The 19,618-nt window shown below is 42.0% G+C and overlaps 2 protein-coding genes across 2 annotated transcripts in view; one reads left to right on the plus strand and one right to left on the minus strand.

The window, feature by feature from the left end:
- Positions 1–10,713: 10,713 nt before the first annotated feature.
- On the plus strand, positions 10,714–15,738 carry rfk (riboflavin kinase). The gene is made up of 4 exons (XM_030769460.1): positions 10,714–11,044; positions 11,717–11,868; positions 13,927–14,029; positions 14,482–15,738. Exons 1-4 carry the CDS (start codon positions 10,963–10,965, stop codon positions 14,622–14,624), a joined length of 480 nt encoding a protein of 159 aa, XP_030625320.1. The 5' UTR covers positions 10,714–10,962; the 3' UTR covers positions 14,625–15,738.
- Positions 15,739–19,409: 3,671 nt separating this feature from the next.
- The window catches only part of pcsk5b (proprotein convertase subtilisin/kexin type 5b), a 54,459-nt gene continuing 54,250 nt past the window's right edge, over positions 19,410–19,618 (minus strand). The window contains exon 37 of the mRNA XM_030766530.1: positions 19,410–19,618. This exon is cut by the window's right edge and continues 270 nt beyond it. Within this exon, the coding sequence (XP_030622390.1) occupies positions 19,435–19,618 (184 nt within the window). The 3' untranslated portion in view covers positions 19,410–19,434.

Genomic DNA, 19,618 nt, shown 5'->3' on the forward strand with positions numbered 1-19,618 from the left:
AGAAGAAGCGACACGCCTGTCATTTAGGGTTTTTTTTCCTCTTTTGCCTTAAATGCTTTTCACGAGACTAAATAAACTTGTTTCAATTAGCATGCCGTGTTTTTGTGTGTGCATGTGTGTGTGTGTGTGAAACTGTTGTGCGCACGCGTGAGCGTGCGTGTGTGTGTAGTTGACGTAGATTGTCTTTTTAGTTATATGTCCCCTTTTCTCTTTCTTATGACCTTATCCCTGAACTTACCTTACCTTACACCCCCCCCCCGCCCCCCCCCCCCCCCCCCCCCCCCCCCCATCTGTTCACGTGCTGTGTTGCATGACATTCTGGTGAAACAGTAAAAGCCATGGTAATATTTTAGGAACACTAGTAGTTCCACTGTGAGTTGAGCACCTTGGGGATGAAATCCATTCAAGGTATAACGAAACCTAATTTCATTCCAAATACGTTGTTCCAATTACAATTAAGAAGGGAAATTTGTCACTTCTACCATCATAAACATATGTCTGATTGCATTTGACTAAATGTTTGTGTGTGTGTGTGTGGGGGGGGGGGGGTCTCATACATTCAGTAATCACATCAAGAGAGTCTAGTGTTTTAAGCAAAATAAACTGTGGAATGATAGTCTTCAGTTAAATAGCGCCACACTTCAAATGACTGGACACAGCCAAGCAGACTGAGGAAATCACATACTCTAAAAATATCTGCTCCTACAGTTGTATGATCACACACACAACAAAATACACAGACAACATATAAGATAATATCCATTGCAACTGTACACCACCGTCAATAAAGATTACTATATGTTACTGTCTCATACATGAACATATTGTCACTGGGTTGAAAGGATCACCTTGTAAACTTGTAATCCCTACAGTGAGAAATTTTGAAAAACATATTCACAGTTATTTTTGGGTAAAGTGTTCCTATAATTATTTTTGTGAATTTCTGATGCAAGCAATATTCAGTGGTAGGCCTATTGATTTTTTTTCCTTCCACACAGTTAAACTTCATGGAATTCTAGAACGGATACAATCACAAAGCTAATAACACATTAAATTGTTATAATAAGAAACGACTTCGGAAAAATTGTGGTAGACGATAGCTTGATTATGAGTGAGATGAAAAAAAAGAAAAGATTTGAGCTGTATGAGGGGAGTTGAGAAAACGAGGGAAAACAAAGTGGGGGCAAAAAGATAGTTTTTCTGTCTTTCCATTTTTCTTCACTTTCCTCGTGATTGTACCCTATCCCCGCAGGCAAAGTGCACGGTACTCAAAGTCTCGCATACAAAAAAAAAACCTACACATTTTAAGCAGATTTTCCTTCTCTAAAAGTTACATGTTACTAACGCATTCCAGTGGAAATCAAACATTGAGTTCTGCTTTTCTCTGGAGTTAGCGATGAGCCATCTGGAATGTTCGCTCTCTCTCTTTCGCTTTCTCTGTACGCACAATTAAGTACGCACGGAGGCTCCGCGAAGCGAACACCGCTATGTTTTTCTAAGTTTAACTCAATTAGCCTTGCACGTCGTCTACAGCCTCGTGGTATCCGCTCAAACACTCGTTGAGTGGAGTGTATAGTATTTGTCGTGGGCTGATATAACACAGTCGTCTTTTGTTGTTCAATATTATCATTGTTTTGTGTTCATTTCGGCGATGGTTTTATCATTTGTTTTTGTCGTACTCTGAGGGGCCTGTCTAATGAGTTGAAAAACGCTCTGTTTGCATTGAGTCTGCACATGATGGTCATCATTTTTTACAGAAAGGAAAATGCAAACAGTTTAGTCACAAAACAATATGCTTCTGTATGGACTGATGGAGATTATGTGTTTATGAATATTGTAAGATCTGCCATTTCCAAACTAGTTTACAAAAGTACTTTTATATTTTACAACAAAAGAGAGGTAAAACATGCACACACAGAGACACCCCCCCACACACACTCACTCACACTATAACATCAGTCAGCTGCAAACAAAACTGCATGATGGAATGTTAAAAATGTAGAATTTAACATATGGTACATTCACTTTCCAACATCTACATTTTAAGGGTGTTACCAACTATGTTTGAAGTTAATAAAAAAAAACAAAAACCCAAAACATAAAAATAAGACTTCAAAATGTTGTGAAGTCGAAGGTTTTGAGGTTTAAGCTAACCATGGTCCAGTAATTAGCATTTGCAGACGGCGTTTGGGTTAGCAGTCGTCGTGCTGAGGAGTTGATGAACTGTGGGAAAGATAAAAGCCTGGAGCCACGCACAAATAGATCTGTCATTTCAGATGGTATAATATTCATGAGTGTGAGTGTGTATGTGTTTGTGTGTGTGTGTGTCATTGCAGATGTTGCTATACGCGTGTGTATCTCCACTGTTGTAGCTATTTGCAAAACGACGGTATTTAGGCCCACAAGTTTTCACCAGGAGCTAGTCTCCATGCTGCTTGTGTTGTTGCGGTTAGGGCGAAGAAAAAAAAAAAAACGAACAGAAAGCTAACGATGTTTGTCATCTGACTCCAAGCCCTCCTGTTTGTTTATGCTAGGCCAGTTTTGCCCAGTGCTCCTTGCAAATAATTACCCTAGCTAATTATGGGCCCGGAGTTAGCGAGCGCGCTAAATGCTTTTCTGATGAGAACTGCCCTGGGTTAGCAGGTGCTAGGCTGGCCTCCCAGGGATTTAGATTGAAGAGGGGGGTCTTCATCTCTTTCTCCCTCTCTCCCTCTCTCTCACACACACACACACACACAAACACACACACTCTCTTTCTTCCCTTCTCTCTCTCTCTCTCCTTAAGGTCTCTAACTGTCCGAGGGGGTGGTGTGTTTTTGTCTGCCCCCTCCCCTCATTTTTGTGTGCCCCCCTCAGAAAAATACAAGTCAGGGGAGGATGGGGGGGCGGGGGTTCCTCCGTGTGAAACCGGGCCATAACGAGCGAAGTGTCACACTGGTCGAAGAGACGGTTTGGTTTTTAAAATATTTCATCATTTAAGAGTACCATGCTGGTCAGAATCAAAACAAAGGCTTCACTGTCCACATACTATTGAGAGGATGCACCCCTGGGAAGAGATCGTCTCCACGCGAACATTTGGCTAAAGAGCCTGGAGTGATTACTAGGAACAGACACGCGCATGCACGCACACACACACACACACACACAAACGCGCAAGGGGAGGTCATCATAATATTGACCTCTTAAAAATTGAAATGTGATGCCGCTAGATTTAAAAGGCTAATGCAGTCATTACGTCGGTTAGGTCAAAGCAAATATCGTTGAGAAATGAAGACTTAACACAATTCACCCCCAAAAATTTAACGGAAAATTAACATGGTGACACACCCTGCAACCAAAATGTCTTTTTTTTTGTCGATGCAGTCACCAGACTGACACTTAAAGAAACGCTGTTAGATTCACACTTTGTCTAAATCTTACCCATCGTCTCTGTTTTTGCGACGCGATTTTGTTGGCCACGGGACCAGCTTGTGTGTGCGTAGAGAGTGCAGTGTGTGTGTCTTGTAGCATGTCGTATCAAACTTTTACCCCCTATGGTCCCGTGCAGTCTGTCTCCCAAACTTGCACAGACTCGAGAGTGTGAGGCATTATGTCAGCGCGCGCTTTGCCACTCCATTTGCTGGAGCTGTACTGCTGTGATCTAAGACAGACATATAAATCAAACATAGCTTGATGGATTCTTCCAAGCAACGGAACAATCGCCTCACAAGAGCTCAAGTGTCTCTTAACGTTTTTTTTCTTCGACGAAAGGGTATGCAAAGAGTGTAAATGGATGAACGGTTGATTGATTCTTGCCAGAGACGTTGTTGACAGCAGGAAATGTGTTTTTGCGCTGACTGTGTTTGCATGGGAATTCGCGAGGGGGCATGAGTTATTGAGCTGAAGTTTGGACCTAAGGCTATTCTACATAATGACGGCAGGTTGGAGAAGCCGAGAAATAGCTGCTAAAAGACCCATTACCTGTGGAGGGCAGACTGTCATAGTGAGAGAGAGAGAGAGAGGGAGAGAGGGGAGAGGAATACTTAAAGAAACTTAATAATAGAACAAGAGGAGCAGAACAAGAAAGAGAAAACATAAAAAAAAATAAAGAGTGGCATGCGGAGAGCAAGCGCGAGAAAGAGAGAGAGAGGGAGAGAGAGAGAGAGAGAGAGAGAGAAAACGAGAATGGAGTGGGTGACAAGGAAACAAAGCAGCGAATGTGAAACTTTGAACGGAACCTCGGATACTCGGGGGGGGAAAAAAAAAAATCACATCCCAGTGTTGTAAAAGCTCTCCTCACGTAGGATGCACAAACTGATTTCATTGTCTTTGTTGATTCAAACTCGGAATAGAAATCTCACCACAGAGATGCTTTTAGTCCGCTATTCATCTAAATACAATATCACTGTTTCAGCTGTCATCACGCTGTCGTCACCCAACACTCACCTGAGTCACATTTACAAAGCTAACGCCATACTTTCTTTTTTCTGTTGAAACCGTGTGTATGTGTGTGTGTGTGAGAGAGAGAGAGAGAGAGCTATGTACACGATTTAGCGACCTCTTTGTCGTGTTTTTTGGGCTATCGGCACTGACAAACATGGTAATGGTGATAGTGATAGTTATGTGGGTGCAGAAATATGTGGAAGGCCCCAGCAGATGCTTCAGGGGAATTTGGGAAAGGGGGCTTCTTCAAAAAGTGGAGAGGAGTAGGGGGTAAATGCTGGGTTTGTGTCAAATTGGGGGGGGTGGGGGGTTGGGGGGGGGCAGCTACATTCTTACTAATTGTTCATTTATTCAATAAGACTGAAGAAGCACACACAGAAATCCCTAACAGAGAATATTATTAATACAGTGGGTGGCACTGGATACAGCAAGAGATACAACATTCTGGAAACCTTAAGAAAACTGAGAAATTTTGTTCTCAGTATTCACTCGTAATGCGTTTAATATTCTGAGAATTTTCTCAGGGCCTCAGATCACTGCGATTGTGGAAGTTCAACAGGATCAGAGTATGCTGTTCAGAGGAGAGATACTAGATGCTGGATAAACAATATTTTTTGGTGTTTTTGGGGGGGGAAGAGTGTTTATATTTTGTTTAACAGCATCATCGTTGAAAACCTTTTCACGGAACCATCTTGGGTGGATTATAGTTTGAAAGGGTGTAGTCAAAAGCTATGGTGATGGAAACAACTGCTGTGTCGGTGTGTGTTTTCTAAAACCAGCCACAGGGGGGTGATCAATTCACATTAAAAAAAGAAAAATCAGGATTGTCCTCAGACATATGTAAGAGACATACGTGAAATAACGTGCGTGTTCTCGGGTCAGCGTGAGACCCAATACCAACTGTGACTTTTGACCCTCACCCTCTTTATCCAAACATTGCGTAGTGAACCCTATGAGTGAACCCTATGGGTGAACCCCACAGGTGAACCAGGAAAACTGAAATTTGCGTCTGGTGGCTTGACTGGACTGCTGTAAGTCTTGCCCACAGGTTACAAAGGGTGTGAGGTGATGATTTAATGATAAAATCCAGAACAGTAATCAGGGGGGAAAATTTCCCAAACATAGGTTATTTGACATGAAAAATAAACATGTACATTCTTGATATTCAGTATCTCATACACAGTCACACACACACGCAGACACACACACACGCACACACATACACGCACGCACACACACACACGCACGCAGACACACACACACACGCACACGCACACGCACACGCACATCACCCGAAAATACATATGTGCAGAAGTAACATGTCTTACACAAAATCACAGAAAACAAATGACATTTACCCTTAAATTGCCTTCAATTTAATTTTCACAGTTTAACATGATGAAAATTAACATAATGAACAAATGCATATACAAACTATTTATATATATGTATGTAAGTGCATGTGAATGCTTCGTATCAGATTGTATACACAAAACAAAACTGGCTGTCAGATTGCCCATCAATTGTTCCTGACAAGTTTGCTCATAAATTATGCTAATAACACATTTGCATAAACTTAAGAAACAAACATTTCAATATGTATGATTAGCTTTTCTTTCAAAAACAAAATAATTACTGTAGATATATATATATATATTTTAACTTTTATATTTTTCCCAGAACACAGGGGGGGTTCCATTATACTACCCTTCATCTTTAAGAATATAAGTTAAAAACACACACAAACACACACACACACACAAACAATAAGAAAGAAAAAAGAAATCCATTTTCCACAGATAAACAAAACCATTAATTAACACAAGTTTTAAAACATCAGTCTTCCTGCCTGTCAAAAAATTACCATAATCTGAGAATGTTGGCTGTCGATAGAGCAAACAGTTAATTTAAGGAGCATTAATCACAAAGTCTATTCTTTCTACCCCTCTCTGCGCTTTGACATTTCTTGTCTACTTAAACATAGTATATTTCTCTTTAAAAAAAAAGAAGAAGAAGAAGAAGAAGAAAGAGATGGAAGAAAGAAAACAAGAGAAAAAGGAGAATTGTCACAACTTTAACTGCCTTTTCTAAAGAGCAGGAAGATGGTTGTTGTCTGGTAAGTTGACAGAACCACGGGTATGTAGAGATCAAAGAGAAACTTCAGATGAGATAACACTTACACTTACATGATCTTTTCATCTGATTTATATTTTGTGAATGGTGTACTTTTTCTATTTTGGGAGGAAAGTATGAGGAGAACAAACAGCTGACATTTACCTTCGTTTTGAATTTTGGAAGAATATGTTCACAAACCGGGCGGCTCTCCTCCGGGAGCTCCGGTTTACCTCCCACAGTCCAAAGACATGCAGGTTAGGCGAATCGGAGACACTAAATTGCCCCTAGGTATGAATGTGTGTGTGAGTGTGTTTGTCTGTGTGTCTGCCCTGCGATGGACTGGCGACCTGTCCAGGGTGTTTCCCCCGCCTTTCAGCCTGTGAGCGCTGGGATAGGCTCCAGCGACCCTGATTAGGATAAGCGGCTTAGATAATGAGTGAGATGTTCACAGACTTACTCACTGGGTTCTTAGACTACAGCACCTGCAAACACACTGTATGAAATAAAGGCTCAAGAGAAGTGTGTGTCTGGTAGTTTGTACAGCATAGTTGAAATAAAACTGTGTGTATTAAAGGTTTTAGGAAAGTGTGTGTGTCTGCTAGTTTTAGTTTTAGTACAGTGTAATTCAAACAATCTGAATTAAAGGTTGGGGAGAAGAGTGTGTCTGCTAGTTTTACAGTTTAATTCATGTGCTGCCTGGCAGATGGCGCGGGGAAGGCTTGTGGTCTCAGAGGTCTCGTAGAGGAAGAGGTGAGTTTGTACAGAGACAAGTGTTTTTGTGTGTGTCTGTGTGTGTGTGTGTGTGTGCAGGCAGTTGTGTTTATTTGGGGTAGACTAAGTTATGTAAATGTTTGTGTGTGTGTGTGTGTGTGTGTGTGTGTGTGTGCGTGTGTGATGACTTGTTTGTGAGAGCACACAGCGTTAATCTCTCCCGTGTATCTGATCTTAAATGTGTTTATGCCTCATTAGGTATGCATTAGCTGCTTCATTACAGCTGTGTTACAACCACAGCAAGTGGGATATCCTCCCTTGGTCTCTCCATAACAAAGTGTATGAGTGAGGGCCCGACTGATACGCGATACACGATACAGCGATATTTGGTTTTGCTCATTGTACTGGCATCATTGCTTACAGCCGCGGATATGCACCGATACTTTACGCTTGTATAGTGAATTAGTGAAAAACTCTGTGGAGTTTCTGGTGCAGCATTCCACTCTCTCGTCAGTTCTCACCGCACCGTTCATGAAAACTGACAAAAAGGCACGTGACTGTGATTTGTTATATATATGAAGTAGGAGGACAAGGACCCTGAGATCCAGTTACTGTTCTGATGATCATTAAAATGGGGAAAACAAATGACTTCAGTGACTTTGAGCGTGGCATGATTGTTGATGCCTGAACACCTCACTGTTTTACACACATGACAGTGTTTATGTTTTACCAGCACAGTCATGTGGGGGGGGGGGGGGCACTCAGTTATGAGAGAGGTCGGAGTAGAATGGCAAAAACAGTGCAAGCCAGCAGACGACCCATAAACAGGCAAATGGCGACGCAGGACAACAGTGGCGCGTCAAACAGCATCTGAGAAAACGAAACTCTTTAGTCCTTCTTGTGCACGGGCTCCGGAATCGGACGACCGCGCCGAGTTCCGCTCCTGTCAGAGAAAAACAAGAGGCTACAGAAGCATGCAATCACAAACACTGAACAGTCGTGGAACGGGCGAACCCACCAGCTGATCGGAAGAATCCTGGCCTCTGCTGCATCGTGCCAAAGGCAGAGTCAGGGTTTGGTTTAAACAGTGTGAGTCTTATCGACTGACATCCTGTCTGATGTCTGGGGTTACCAGCAGGCTGCTGCTGCTGCTGCTGCCGGTCGTATATATAACGGTGTGGTGAATGTTTTCTCAGCACACATTCCTTTCATACAAACCGAGCAATATTTGAATGCTATGACATATCTGCCCGTCGTGCTGATTCGGACCACCGCTCATGGCACGGACACTTCCAACAGGATAATGGGCCATATAACAAAGCATGCCTTGTCTCAGAACGGTTCCAGGAACATGGCAGTGAATTCAGTTTATTTCAATGGCTTGTGCACTCCCCAGACCTCGGTGACTGAGATGAGAGGAATGAAGAAAGGAACATATTACATTACATTTATTCATTCAGCAGCTGCTTTTATTCAAAGCGAATTCCAAGACAGGCAGAACACAAACCGAGCATGCGGCCGTTAAGGAGTCGCCCGTTCCATAAACGCCACCGCTAAGTTCTGGTATTAGACCAAATACGAATGCAAGAACGTTGAAGGCAAATAAGAGACTACATATGAATCAATAGCCTCCATAACATAAACTATTGAGTATCTCCAGCAACAACAGAGGGTAGGAAATCTACATCGTAAAAGTCAGTGCACGCGCTCCAGCACAAATCGAACACAACAATAGCATGAAATAAAACTAAACAGAAATGTTGCATCTGTCAGTCTGTATTGTGCAGTAATTACATACATTGTGCAATTCTACACTGTGCAGAAATGATAAAAGTAGCACATGACAAAATGAGAATAGCGAGATAGCTAGAAAAGCTTATCGTCTATTGTCCATTGTGCAACAGTTATATACATAGTATATAATGAAATATGAAATAAAACAAGAGTGAAATTACTATTTTACAGTGCGAAATGTGCAATAGAAAACATTGTTATTGATATACGTTGTGCAGAACAATAACAATAACTGTACAGTGTAATTCTTAACCAGATATCTGTGAGAAGGAGTGAGACAGATAGAAAATAGCTATTGTCCATTGTGCAGTGATTATGTGTGAAGGGGAAACAGCATAGGGCATCAAGCGTCAGTCTAATCCCATGTTGGGGTAGAGAGGGGAGGAGTTGTACAGTTTGTCGACCGTTATCAGAAACGACCTTCGTTACAGTAATTGTAACTGAGTGCAATGAGATATGGATTATTACACATTATGTAACAATGAGTAACACATCGGAACATCTGTGCCATGAAGACAGTAGGTGGGAGTCGAATATTAAGGGGCTGGTTATTTTGTGGCTGTGGAGGAAAGGGTTTCACGAAAAAGTTTAGTCTTAAGGCGCTTCTCGAAAATCGCGAGGGGTTCAGTAGACTGTCAGCGTGTGACACCATTGCATCAGCCTGGACCAGCATCCCAGCAGACACTTTGTACAATCCACACCCCAAACAACTCAGACTGTTCTGGAAGCAGAGAAGGGTCCAAACCAGTACAAACCAGTGTACCACACATAAACTGGCCCAGTCAGTGTACACTGCACTGTCAGTGTAAAGACAGACACAGACACCTCATTCAATGCTTTTCCATCAAAAGAATACAACAATTTTCACAGTAAATACAAACCACTAATTCATAAAGAACCAAGCTTAGATGAATAGATCATAATTGCCAGTACCACACATGCTGTGTATAACAAGACACCAATTTAAAGTTCTTCTGTGGTATTTTGTAATAGTCAGTCATTATTTTTCCTAGCAGTGTAGTTAACACTTAAATGGAAGGGCCGACAGCCATGTTATTAAGGCATTAAAGTTTCTCTGTAAGAAATACAACCTGGAATTCTATTAAAAATGAAATACTATACATAGAGTGAAATACATGAATATTAAATTACAAACAGGGAAAAAATGTTACCTCACCATAACTCCGTGTTATTTTACTTTATTTGGAGGCATTTAGACGTGGTCATTGTTTGTACTATGTATATTACTTATCCTGAGACCTGCCAAAAAAGGCTACGTGTTCTGACCTTGCAAAATGATATAAGACCCTACGTAATACCTTGTGAGATCACATGTTGCTGACGTTTCCTCCTTCTTTTCAAATTGACGAAACGGGGCCGTTCTGTACGCCACCGCCTACATTCAAAATAAAAGGTACGTAGAAATTGAACAGGAAATACTCTTAGGTTAAGTTGGATAAAAAATTAAAATTTGTGCCGTGGTACCATAGCTTTTTTAAACAGTTTGATTCCGTAAGAGGGGTTACGATAATGGACGTTGAAAAGAAACGTTTTTGATTATAACACTATACGTGCTTTTACTTTAAAATGTACAGAGAGTCGAGCAAAGGTTACCATTCGGGCCAGAGTAGATGATTACCGAAAGGCGTTGCGATAGATTACTCGAGAAAACGAGCCGGGTACGTCAAAGTCGTTCCACGAAATCCTTCCATCTACTTTAAGTTTCAAACTACTGTTAGAGCGTTATCTCTGTACGCGTCAGCTATTTTAACCTTCTCGTTTGTTCATTGTTCAAGTTTATATAAGTATCTTCCAGGAAACGTCTAGAATTCCCAGGGTCATTAAGCCTGACGTTTATTTCAACCCTAATCTTAATAGCTAGCCAAAGTAAGCTACGCTCTGTACCCCTTGATTGTGGACATGAGGAGTCTTCCGTACTTTTGTCGAGGAGAAGTTGTGCGAGGATTTGGAAGAGGCAGCAAGGAGCTAGGTATCCCAACAGGTATGGATCTTGCACTGGGGAGACCCATCATCCTAAAATTGGGCAGCATCTATAGTTCCAGCTATTGACGTTTATATGATAGCTAGCTAGAAAGCTAACGAGTGACCTAGCTTATATTAATGTGGAATTTGCTGTGCTTTATCTAGTACGCTTCAGATCTTACTTAAAAAGAGTAGCAAGATTTGGAGACAGCATGGATTATTGTCAAATCTACCGACGGAATGCACCGTTTGCGCCGAGTAACGTCAGGGTAGATTTGATTTTAGTCTCACGATTTACCGGCGCAGAACTGTCTTGACATACAGCAGACGAAATATAACTAACATAGCCTGCTCTTACATAGAGAGCGACTTAACGCTATGTTATGTAATTCATTGAAGGGTGTAAAATTATCGTTCTCTATGTTAGTTCTCATTCAAACTGTAAACATTTTTAGAACTGCTGAAATTACTTTTCATGTCTCAGGTCGTGTGCTAGCTTGCCTTTAAAAGGCAACCTTATTTCTCATTGCGTCTTCAACATTTGTTTTGAAGGCACGTCATAATAGATAAGTACGAGCAACAAGATACAGCTTTGAGCCGAGCTTTGAGTCTAGGGTCATATCTTCTTATCTGCTGGTCGACTTGTTCTGTGGACATTATCTATTCTGACACCCGTTCTTTACCCCCATAGCAAACTTCCCAGAATCTGTAGTTGACAATCTACCTGCGGACATCAGTACAGGAATCTATTACGGCTGGGCTCGCGTGGGAAATGGGGAAGTACACAAAATGGTTATGAGTATCGGATGGAACCCGTACTACAAGAACACAAAGAAATCGATGGTAAGACAGCTAAAGGAAACCAAATGCTATGACGATTGGTGCCGCATGCCGCCGCCACCCCAAACCTCATTTGTTTCAGTTTGAGTTCATTCCAATCTCTGCGTGTGTGCGGTACCTCACGTTTGCCGAAAGTGGTATTCGTAACAGAGAAGATTATTTCATTTCATATATTTTAGCACTTCCCTAACTGTCCGTGGTGTATTGCATACATTTGGGCAGTCCTGAGCTGTGGTGGTTGAGGCCAGAGTGATGTGAAGAGAATAATCTGAAAAAAGAAAAAAAAAAGACGAACTGGAGAAAACATCACCGTAAAGGATTGTATGTAAATGGCCGTTAATTACCATTGAACCAGTGGACCAGATGAAAGAGGTCAGTCAGTCAGTCAGGCAAGTCAAACAGTGGAAACAATGGATTTCCCTCTCACCCCTGGTCAGTAATGGGTTAATGTACAGCTTGAACACCAGTTTTTCAAGCACCAATTGACAGATGTCTCTTTTCCACTACGACGGTGCTGGTGCCCGTGCCCGTGCCGGTGCGGAGCCAGTGCTGCCTTGGTGCCTTTTGAGAACCGGCCCGCATTTCCACTGGTTTGGGAACCGAACGCTGCATAGCGAAAGTTTGGGTAATTTCCGTGGGGAAAATATAATGTCGGACAGAACGCATTGCTTGCTCTTTATAAATTTACTTTTACGCTAGGCTTCCACACAGCGAAACACCTCACGAATTTTCTCCCAGAACTTTTTGCTCTGGGAGCAAAATTCATGAAAATAGTAAGTTTGTCACCTAGCTCAAAAGTTAAAACGAGTGTTTAAATGAAGGTCTGCATGAAGTGGTTTAATTGCACCAGCCAGAGCCGAGAGAGAGAGTGTCTTTTTCTTCCACTCTGGGTCCAACTACGTTCATGTAACATGTAAACAACAGCCCGTATTGATGAGGACACAAATTGTTACTCATGCATCTTTTAATCATATACATATTTTCATGCTACAAATATCCTTTAGCCTACCGCTACTTGGTCAGACGTTTTTTGTTACTCCCGCCTCTCTAAAGAACGTCACGTATCAAACGCTGAACTGATTGGTTCTCGCGTGGTTTTTATTTGCATAGCCTCTGACGTCAGCGGTTCCAACTTTGGGACCAGCATTTCTGTGGTGCCGTGCCGGTGCCAGTTTTCGGCTCCGGCACCAGTATTTTGTCAGTGGAAAAGCGCGGGTGCCGGTGCTCGATCGGGCAGAGACAGAGAGACAGCACCGGCACCGCGGCAGTGGAAAAGGGGTAAGAGGGGTACTGTTCCCTGACAAAAAACTCAGTGAAGTCATTTGAGGTGTGTTGCTTTTTTTTTTTTTTGCTGAGGGATTAGGTATAAAGCAAGGGTGTCACAATCCAGTCCTGGAGGGCCATGATCCTGTTTTTGTTGTTGTTGTTGTTGTTGTTGACCAACTAAATACAATCTCTGATTGGCTGAAGAGCATGCGCAACCATTTTCAAGCTGAAAATCAACAGGTAACTAAGAGGTGAAAACAAAAACCAGCAGGACCCTGGCCCTCCAGGACCAGGTTTTTGACACATGTGATGTAAAGGAAGATTTGGCTTACTCCGGGTTTCTGTCCTGTAGGCTAACAAAAACACAATATCACCATAGCCTTTCATTGCAGTCAAGGCCTCTGGTTAACTGAATCCATTCATGTGCTCTGTGGTAATGTGTGTCGTATTTGCAAGGCCACTTTTGGAGGTAAAGGGCTTTAAAGGGTAAAGTTATTCTCTGATGGTACTGTCGCTTTTCATAAGTGGGTTGTTCATAACGTTGCCCAGATTTCCTGGTGATGAGGAGGGACACGCCTCCTTCACAAACGTAGGAATGACCTTTTGCCTGTTTGTTTTTTTTTAAATTTATGTATTTATTTTGTGACTTTGCTGTGTTAAGCCTTGTGATTTAATTGTCGAATATGCATCCGGAGAGGAATCCTCAAACCCTGAGGTGCCTTCCTCAACCAATCAGAGACTCTGTGGGGAAACTGTGGTAATTGGTAATTGATTTGAGAATGTGTTCTCTTCTAGGAAACTCATGTGATCCATAAGTTTAAAGAGGATTTTTATGGAGAGATCCTGAGTGTAATAATGGTGGGATATGTCCGTCCAGAGAGAGGCTTTGACTCACTGGGTAAGAAAAGACCCTACAAAAAAAAACAAAAAAACTTTACACTTTTATAGGCCATAATGCAATGAGAAGACCCTGACTAACTCTCTCTCTGTCTCTCGCTCTGTCTCTCTCTCTGTCTCTCCCTCTCTGTCTCTGTCTCTCTCTGTCTCTGTCTCTCTCTGTCTCTCTCTGTCTCTCTCTGTCTCTGTCTCTGTCTCTGTCTCTGTCTCTCTCTGTCTCTGTCTCTTGCTCTGTCTCTCTCTCTCTCCCTCACTCTGTCTCTGTCTCTGTCTCTCTCTCTGTCTCTGTCTGTCCCTCTCTCTGTCCCTCTCTCTGTCTCTGTCTCTCTCTCTCTCTCCCTCTCTGTCTCTCTCTCTCCCTCTCTGTCTCTGTCTCTGTCTCTGTCTCTGTCTCTGTCTCTCTCTCTCTCTCTCTCTCTCTCTCTGTCTCTGTCTCTCTCTCTCTCTATTCAGACGCTTTGATAACAGCGATCCACAGCGACATCGAAGAGGCCAAAAAGAAACTGGACCACCCCGAGCACTTGAAACTGAAAACCGACAACTTCCTCCGCTCGTCCACGTCCAAGGCGACAAATTCGATTATGAACGGTCACTAAAATCCAGACTCCGTGCGTCGTCTGACCGGACTGGTCTCGTCCCCTGTGTTTGTCTCTCTCTCTCTCTTCCTCTCTCTCCGTGTGTCTCTGCTCTTGTTTTTAGGTAAAGGCTGTTGAAAGTTATGGATCCCAATGTTGTCATTTCTTTGTACTTTTAATGTTTGTTTTTTTTTTTTTTAGCTTTTTCTTATTTTTTGTTTTCTTCCTTTTGAAACGAGGTTTACGGAGCGGCCTGGTTCTTGCTGCTGCTTTGCTGTTAGCGTGTTCTGTGAACATGAATGTCCTCTCTGTCCTCAGAGGTCACAGGGTCACACTGAGGGTCATAGGGTCGCACTGGAGAGCAGCTCCTCTCCTCTCGTAGGAAAGGAAGAACGTGTGAACGCCTTATAAAGAGTGAGGCAGAAATGATGTGCAGATTATACAAACAGTGATGGATCATATGTATTGGTATCAGCTTGTATTCGACAAGGCTGTTTCACACCCCTTTGCAAGTTTGATGAATGGTATATTCCCAATTGAAAATTGATGGAATGTACCATATTTTGGACTGAAGAGGGGGACCTCCCAGTCGTCGTGCAGAGAGATGAATGGTTGCCATTTTTTTGGCAGGTTTTTTTGCCGTCATGTGTAGAAATCGTCCCCTTTATCATCTTTAGTGTCCAGAATGGTCAAAGTGCTCTGGGAGACATAAGTATATCACTCAGTCAAAGACAGTTTAAAAAAAAAAAAAAAAAAAAGGGAAATTTCACCTCAACAAGACTCATTCATACATATTATGTTTTCATTTTCATGGGTTTAATGCAGGTTTTCAGTTCAGAGAATATGCCAGTTTGACCATGTCTAAAGAAAAGCTTCTCATTTGGGTTTTTTTGTTTGTTTTTTTGCAGTAGCAGTTGATCCTTTTTGCTAGCGGAATAGATAACAGTTCCCTTATCTCAGCTCGGGCTCTCTGGTCTAAGTCCAGGAGTCTAATCAGTGGCAGATACTGTAAATGGTGTTTGCTGTTACCAGGCATGGCAAACCAGTCAGACAGAATCGAAGAATGGTCAAAACTTGTTTGTAGACTTCATCCATAGGTGTACATAATCATTCACATGAATTTTCTGTCTCTCTACATATATATATATATATTTAAGAGTGTGTATTTTTCTCTGAGAAAGAAAGAGAAGAAAACCTTTATAAATGTGTGAATATGTATAGACAGATTCTCTTTCCCTCTAATGCCATATCCGTCTCCATTTGCTGCTTAAGCTAATGGTTGTTAATTTGATTGGTCCTTTGTCTTTGGTCTTTATATGCTCTGTGGATGCGAGAAAATACAATTGACCTTCAGTAAATCTGCCCCCTCCCGAGATAATTCACTTTCCGAGCCTCCAGCTACGGCAACACGGCACAAAATATTATGTTTACCAGGTCATTATGGCATCAGAAGCCTTTTATTACTGCGTTTTTTGTTTTTGTTGTTTTTTTTTTTGTTTTTGTTTTTTTTTACGACGATAAAACGCTGGGAGTGAACTCATAAAAAGGCATTATTGCTTTGGCTTAAGAAACTATGTTTAAAAATGAAAAGGAAAACATGCTAAGAAAAAACTGGAATAATCTAGAATTCCGCTAGAGCCTCGGATTCCGACGTTCTTCCACCGAAGGGCGGGTTTCTGAGGTCTGGGATGCTTTGTTTTTGGGACACGGCTGTCTGCACAGGCTTCATTGTCGTTGTCTGTTCTCTGCCCCGTCGTTCATTTCGATAGCGGTGACACAACCCACGTTGATAAAACCCTGTAGAGTCATCAGTACTTGAACTAGAGCCAAAGCCTTATACATGGAGGAGCCCGGCTGTGCTCACACGGGCTCAAAGTCCTGCTGGCGCACGTGTGCGTGTGTGTGTGTGTGTGTGTGTGTGTGTGTGTGTGTGTTTCCCAACGCGTGCCGCTCGTGGGCCGAACAGCACACGTGAACGCACACGCATGTTCCTCTGGCGAAAGCGAGTCCATAGAGGAATGCATAGGTAGAGGGCAAAACGCGGCGGGACGCCACCCCGTGCGGCCAGAAGTCGACCTCCTCCTGTCCTTTAAGCCTGTCTTGAAATAGTCCCTCAAGATTTTTCCTGCAGTAAACGAGTGCTCTGCCTTTTTCAAAAGGCTGAGCTGTGCCTTATTCAACGCTATCACGGAGAAACGCACGCTCAAACACAACCCCAGTGTAATACAGTAAGCATTCCTACAAATCACACAGAAAAAAATATAATCATAATCATAATAATAATGCACATATCTTGTTTATATGCTCTGTAATGTTTATAGTAATGTCTGCTCTGGTTATTGTACATGATAGAATTTAGATGATTGTGATGACATAGTTTCCTGTGCAACAATGTATCAATTTAGCTTGAAATCAAAATATGTCATGTTCTAGTTCCTAGACCTGCACAGTCTGTACTCTAGAGCATTCTATGAGGTTTTTCTGGACTGTCCACTAAGAAACAATTTGTATGTTACTCGCTCTGGAGAGGAATGTGCTTCTGTCTAAAGAACTGCTCGGAAAAAGTGCTGTTTTTATGCTTTTAATTGACTCGACAGTAGTCAAAATCACAACCCGTACACATGCAAGACTATTTATTTTACGGATTAATTTTTTTTATAGTTATCATCATTTTTTTCCTCTTTCTTTCAATAAGTTTGTAAACATAAATTATTATACAATATTTTTTGTGTTGGTTTTTTTTTTTTGTTTTGTCTTGTTTTGCGGTCACATTGTTAGCGAGTACAGCTGTCTCGTTCTGTTAATTTGCTCGTATTCTATGTTTGTCGCGATGACGGCGACGTCGTCCGTCGACGTCTCTTCGCTCTGTCAGAAAGCATACGTAGAGGTCTCGGGCGTCCAAGGCGCGTCGTCTTTTGATTGGTCCCCGTTGAGTCGTATGCAAAACGGGGGTGTGTCTTGGGCTCCGTGACGCGGTTGTGCTCAGCTCAGGGTTTAAGGATGTGAATGTGTCTGTTATTTTTCCCTCAGTCAAAAGCCTGTTCTAAGGGACCAGACATGTGCTTCATCAGATGCCTGTGGTTTGTCTGTCTAGTCATCAAGGGCAATGTTGTGTCTTTCACTGTATTATTCTCCCTGACACGGATGTTCATTAAAGTTTTAAACCCTTTTATCAGTCTCTTTTGTCTTCTCTCTCTCTCTCTCTCTTTCTCTTTCTCTCTCTCCACTATCAGATTTGGTTCTATGACTCACTCCTTCATTTGAGGAGTCTCACAACTCGTCGGCGGGGGAAAAAGCTGCTGAAAATGATAACACTTAACTTGGTTTTATTGAGTTTGACATGTAAACACATTTGGGAAACACTCAAATTATTCAACACTTATTCAGTGTTCAGCAAAATTAAAAAAAAAAAAAAGTAGTCTTCAATCTTTTTGTGTGTGTGTGAATGCAGTCTGTAATATGAGGTAAAGGACAGAACGACAATGCATTGGTAAATTTTAACAAGTTTTCAAGTCAAGGCCAAAACTCCGTCCCCAGCAAAACTGATACAAAAAAGTTGTTAGTAAAACTCCATAAATTAATAACCACGAGTGGTCTGATCACAAAGCTAAAACAATATTCCACATAACTCAATCTTCAACCAATCAAACTTTTACCATAGAATTACCAACCCAAAAATGAGGCGGGGAAAGACAGTCAACAGCCAATCAAAGTTAAAGAAGCTGTGTCATGTGCACAGAGTGTGTCCCTGATGCTGAATCATCCCTCAGTTTACATAAGATTTCCCTGCAAGTCCCCAGTTTAACAGAGCCCTTTTTTTGTTGTTTTTTTGGCCTGGGATAAGTCAAAAACCTTGAGCTGCCCCGTGAATGACAAATCAGTGTTCCAATATTCAGTCTTTTTTTTTTTAATATACCGTTCTCACAATTTTCGTGCCTGGATATGTGTATGTATTACAGAAGTTCAGTGTCTTGACAGTCTACAAGAAATCGCCTGAGAGTTTATTTGTGAGAAAGAGAAAAAGAGTCGTTACCACTGGAAAAAGAAAAGAGAGACAGATGAGAATGTGAAGCGTCTTTCCTGTGTCACTGCGAGTCTTTCTGGAATATTCTCGACCTATTACACTCACTGGAATAGTTCTGCCAACTGACTTTGGGAAGGGGAACCATTTGGGGAAACAAAACACAAGCTGGCTCCATTAAGCTGGCACTGCATGACTGACAGAGAACAGTCTACAGACTAACCACACGTTTATGACCAGTGTTACATCCATGGTGTAGCTGTGGATTTTATGGATAATATTCTGGAGTGTCATCACACCAACCAAACTCTTGGTGTGTGTTTAGGGTCACTGTAGATAAATGTGTTCCCATTGTTTCATGGTCGACTCTTACTCACTGTTCTCCACTGTTCTTCTAGAACTGACTTTCACGGTTTGTGTCACTAAAACCCATCAACTATCATACAGAGTAGCTTTATAACACACACAAAAAACTAATCACATGGAGCCGTTTTATAGACACACATCAACTACCATACAAAGTGTTTTTTATGCATGCATAAACTACCAAACGGAGTGGGTTCTAAAGGCACAAATCACTTTTCAAAGTCAGTTCGATGTCACCTTGTCACTTTTCGATTATCAAACGTTTGTGTAGCTCTCTCATCTTTCAGCTCTGCATACAAACACAGGCATTTGGTCGGAGCTTTCATACTTTCTTGTTCTACTGAAAAACGAGTTGCCTATTTCTCTCTCTCTCTCTCTCTCTCTCTCTCTCTCTCTTTTTATCACAGAGAGAGAGAGAGAGGCGCACAGCGTTCCTCCTGCTGTTCACCTAAAGGAGTAGCTCTCGTCATCGTACTCCAGCTCCAGTTCCTCCTCCTCGTCCTCTAGCAGTCCGTACTTAAACTTCCGGTACACGGTTCCGTCCATCCCCATGTACACGATATCCTCGTCCTCTTCCTCGTCCTCGTCCTTGTCACTGTAGTCCGCCATCATTTCGTCGTGGATGCTG

The sequence above is a fragment of the Chanos chanos genome, chromosome 1, assembly GCF_902362185.1.
Source record: "Chanos chanos chromosome 1, fChaCha1.1, whole genome shotgun sequence".
NCBI classification, from domain to species: Eukaryota; Metazoa; Chordata; class Actinopteri; order Gonorynchiformes; family Chanidae; genus Chanos; species Chanos chanos.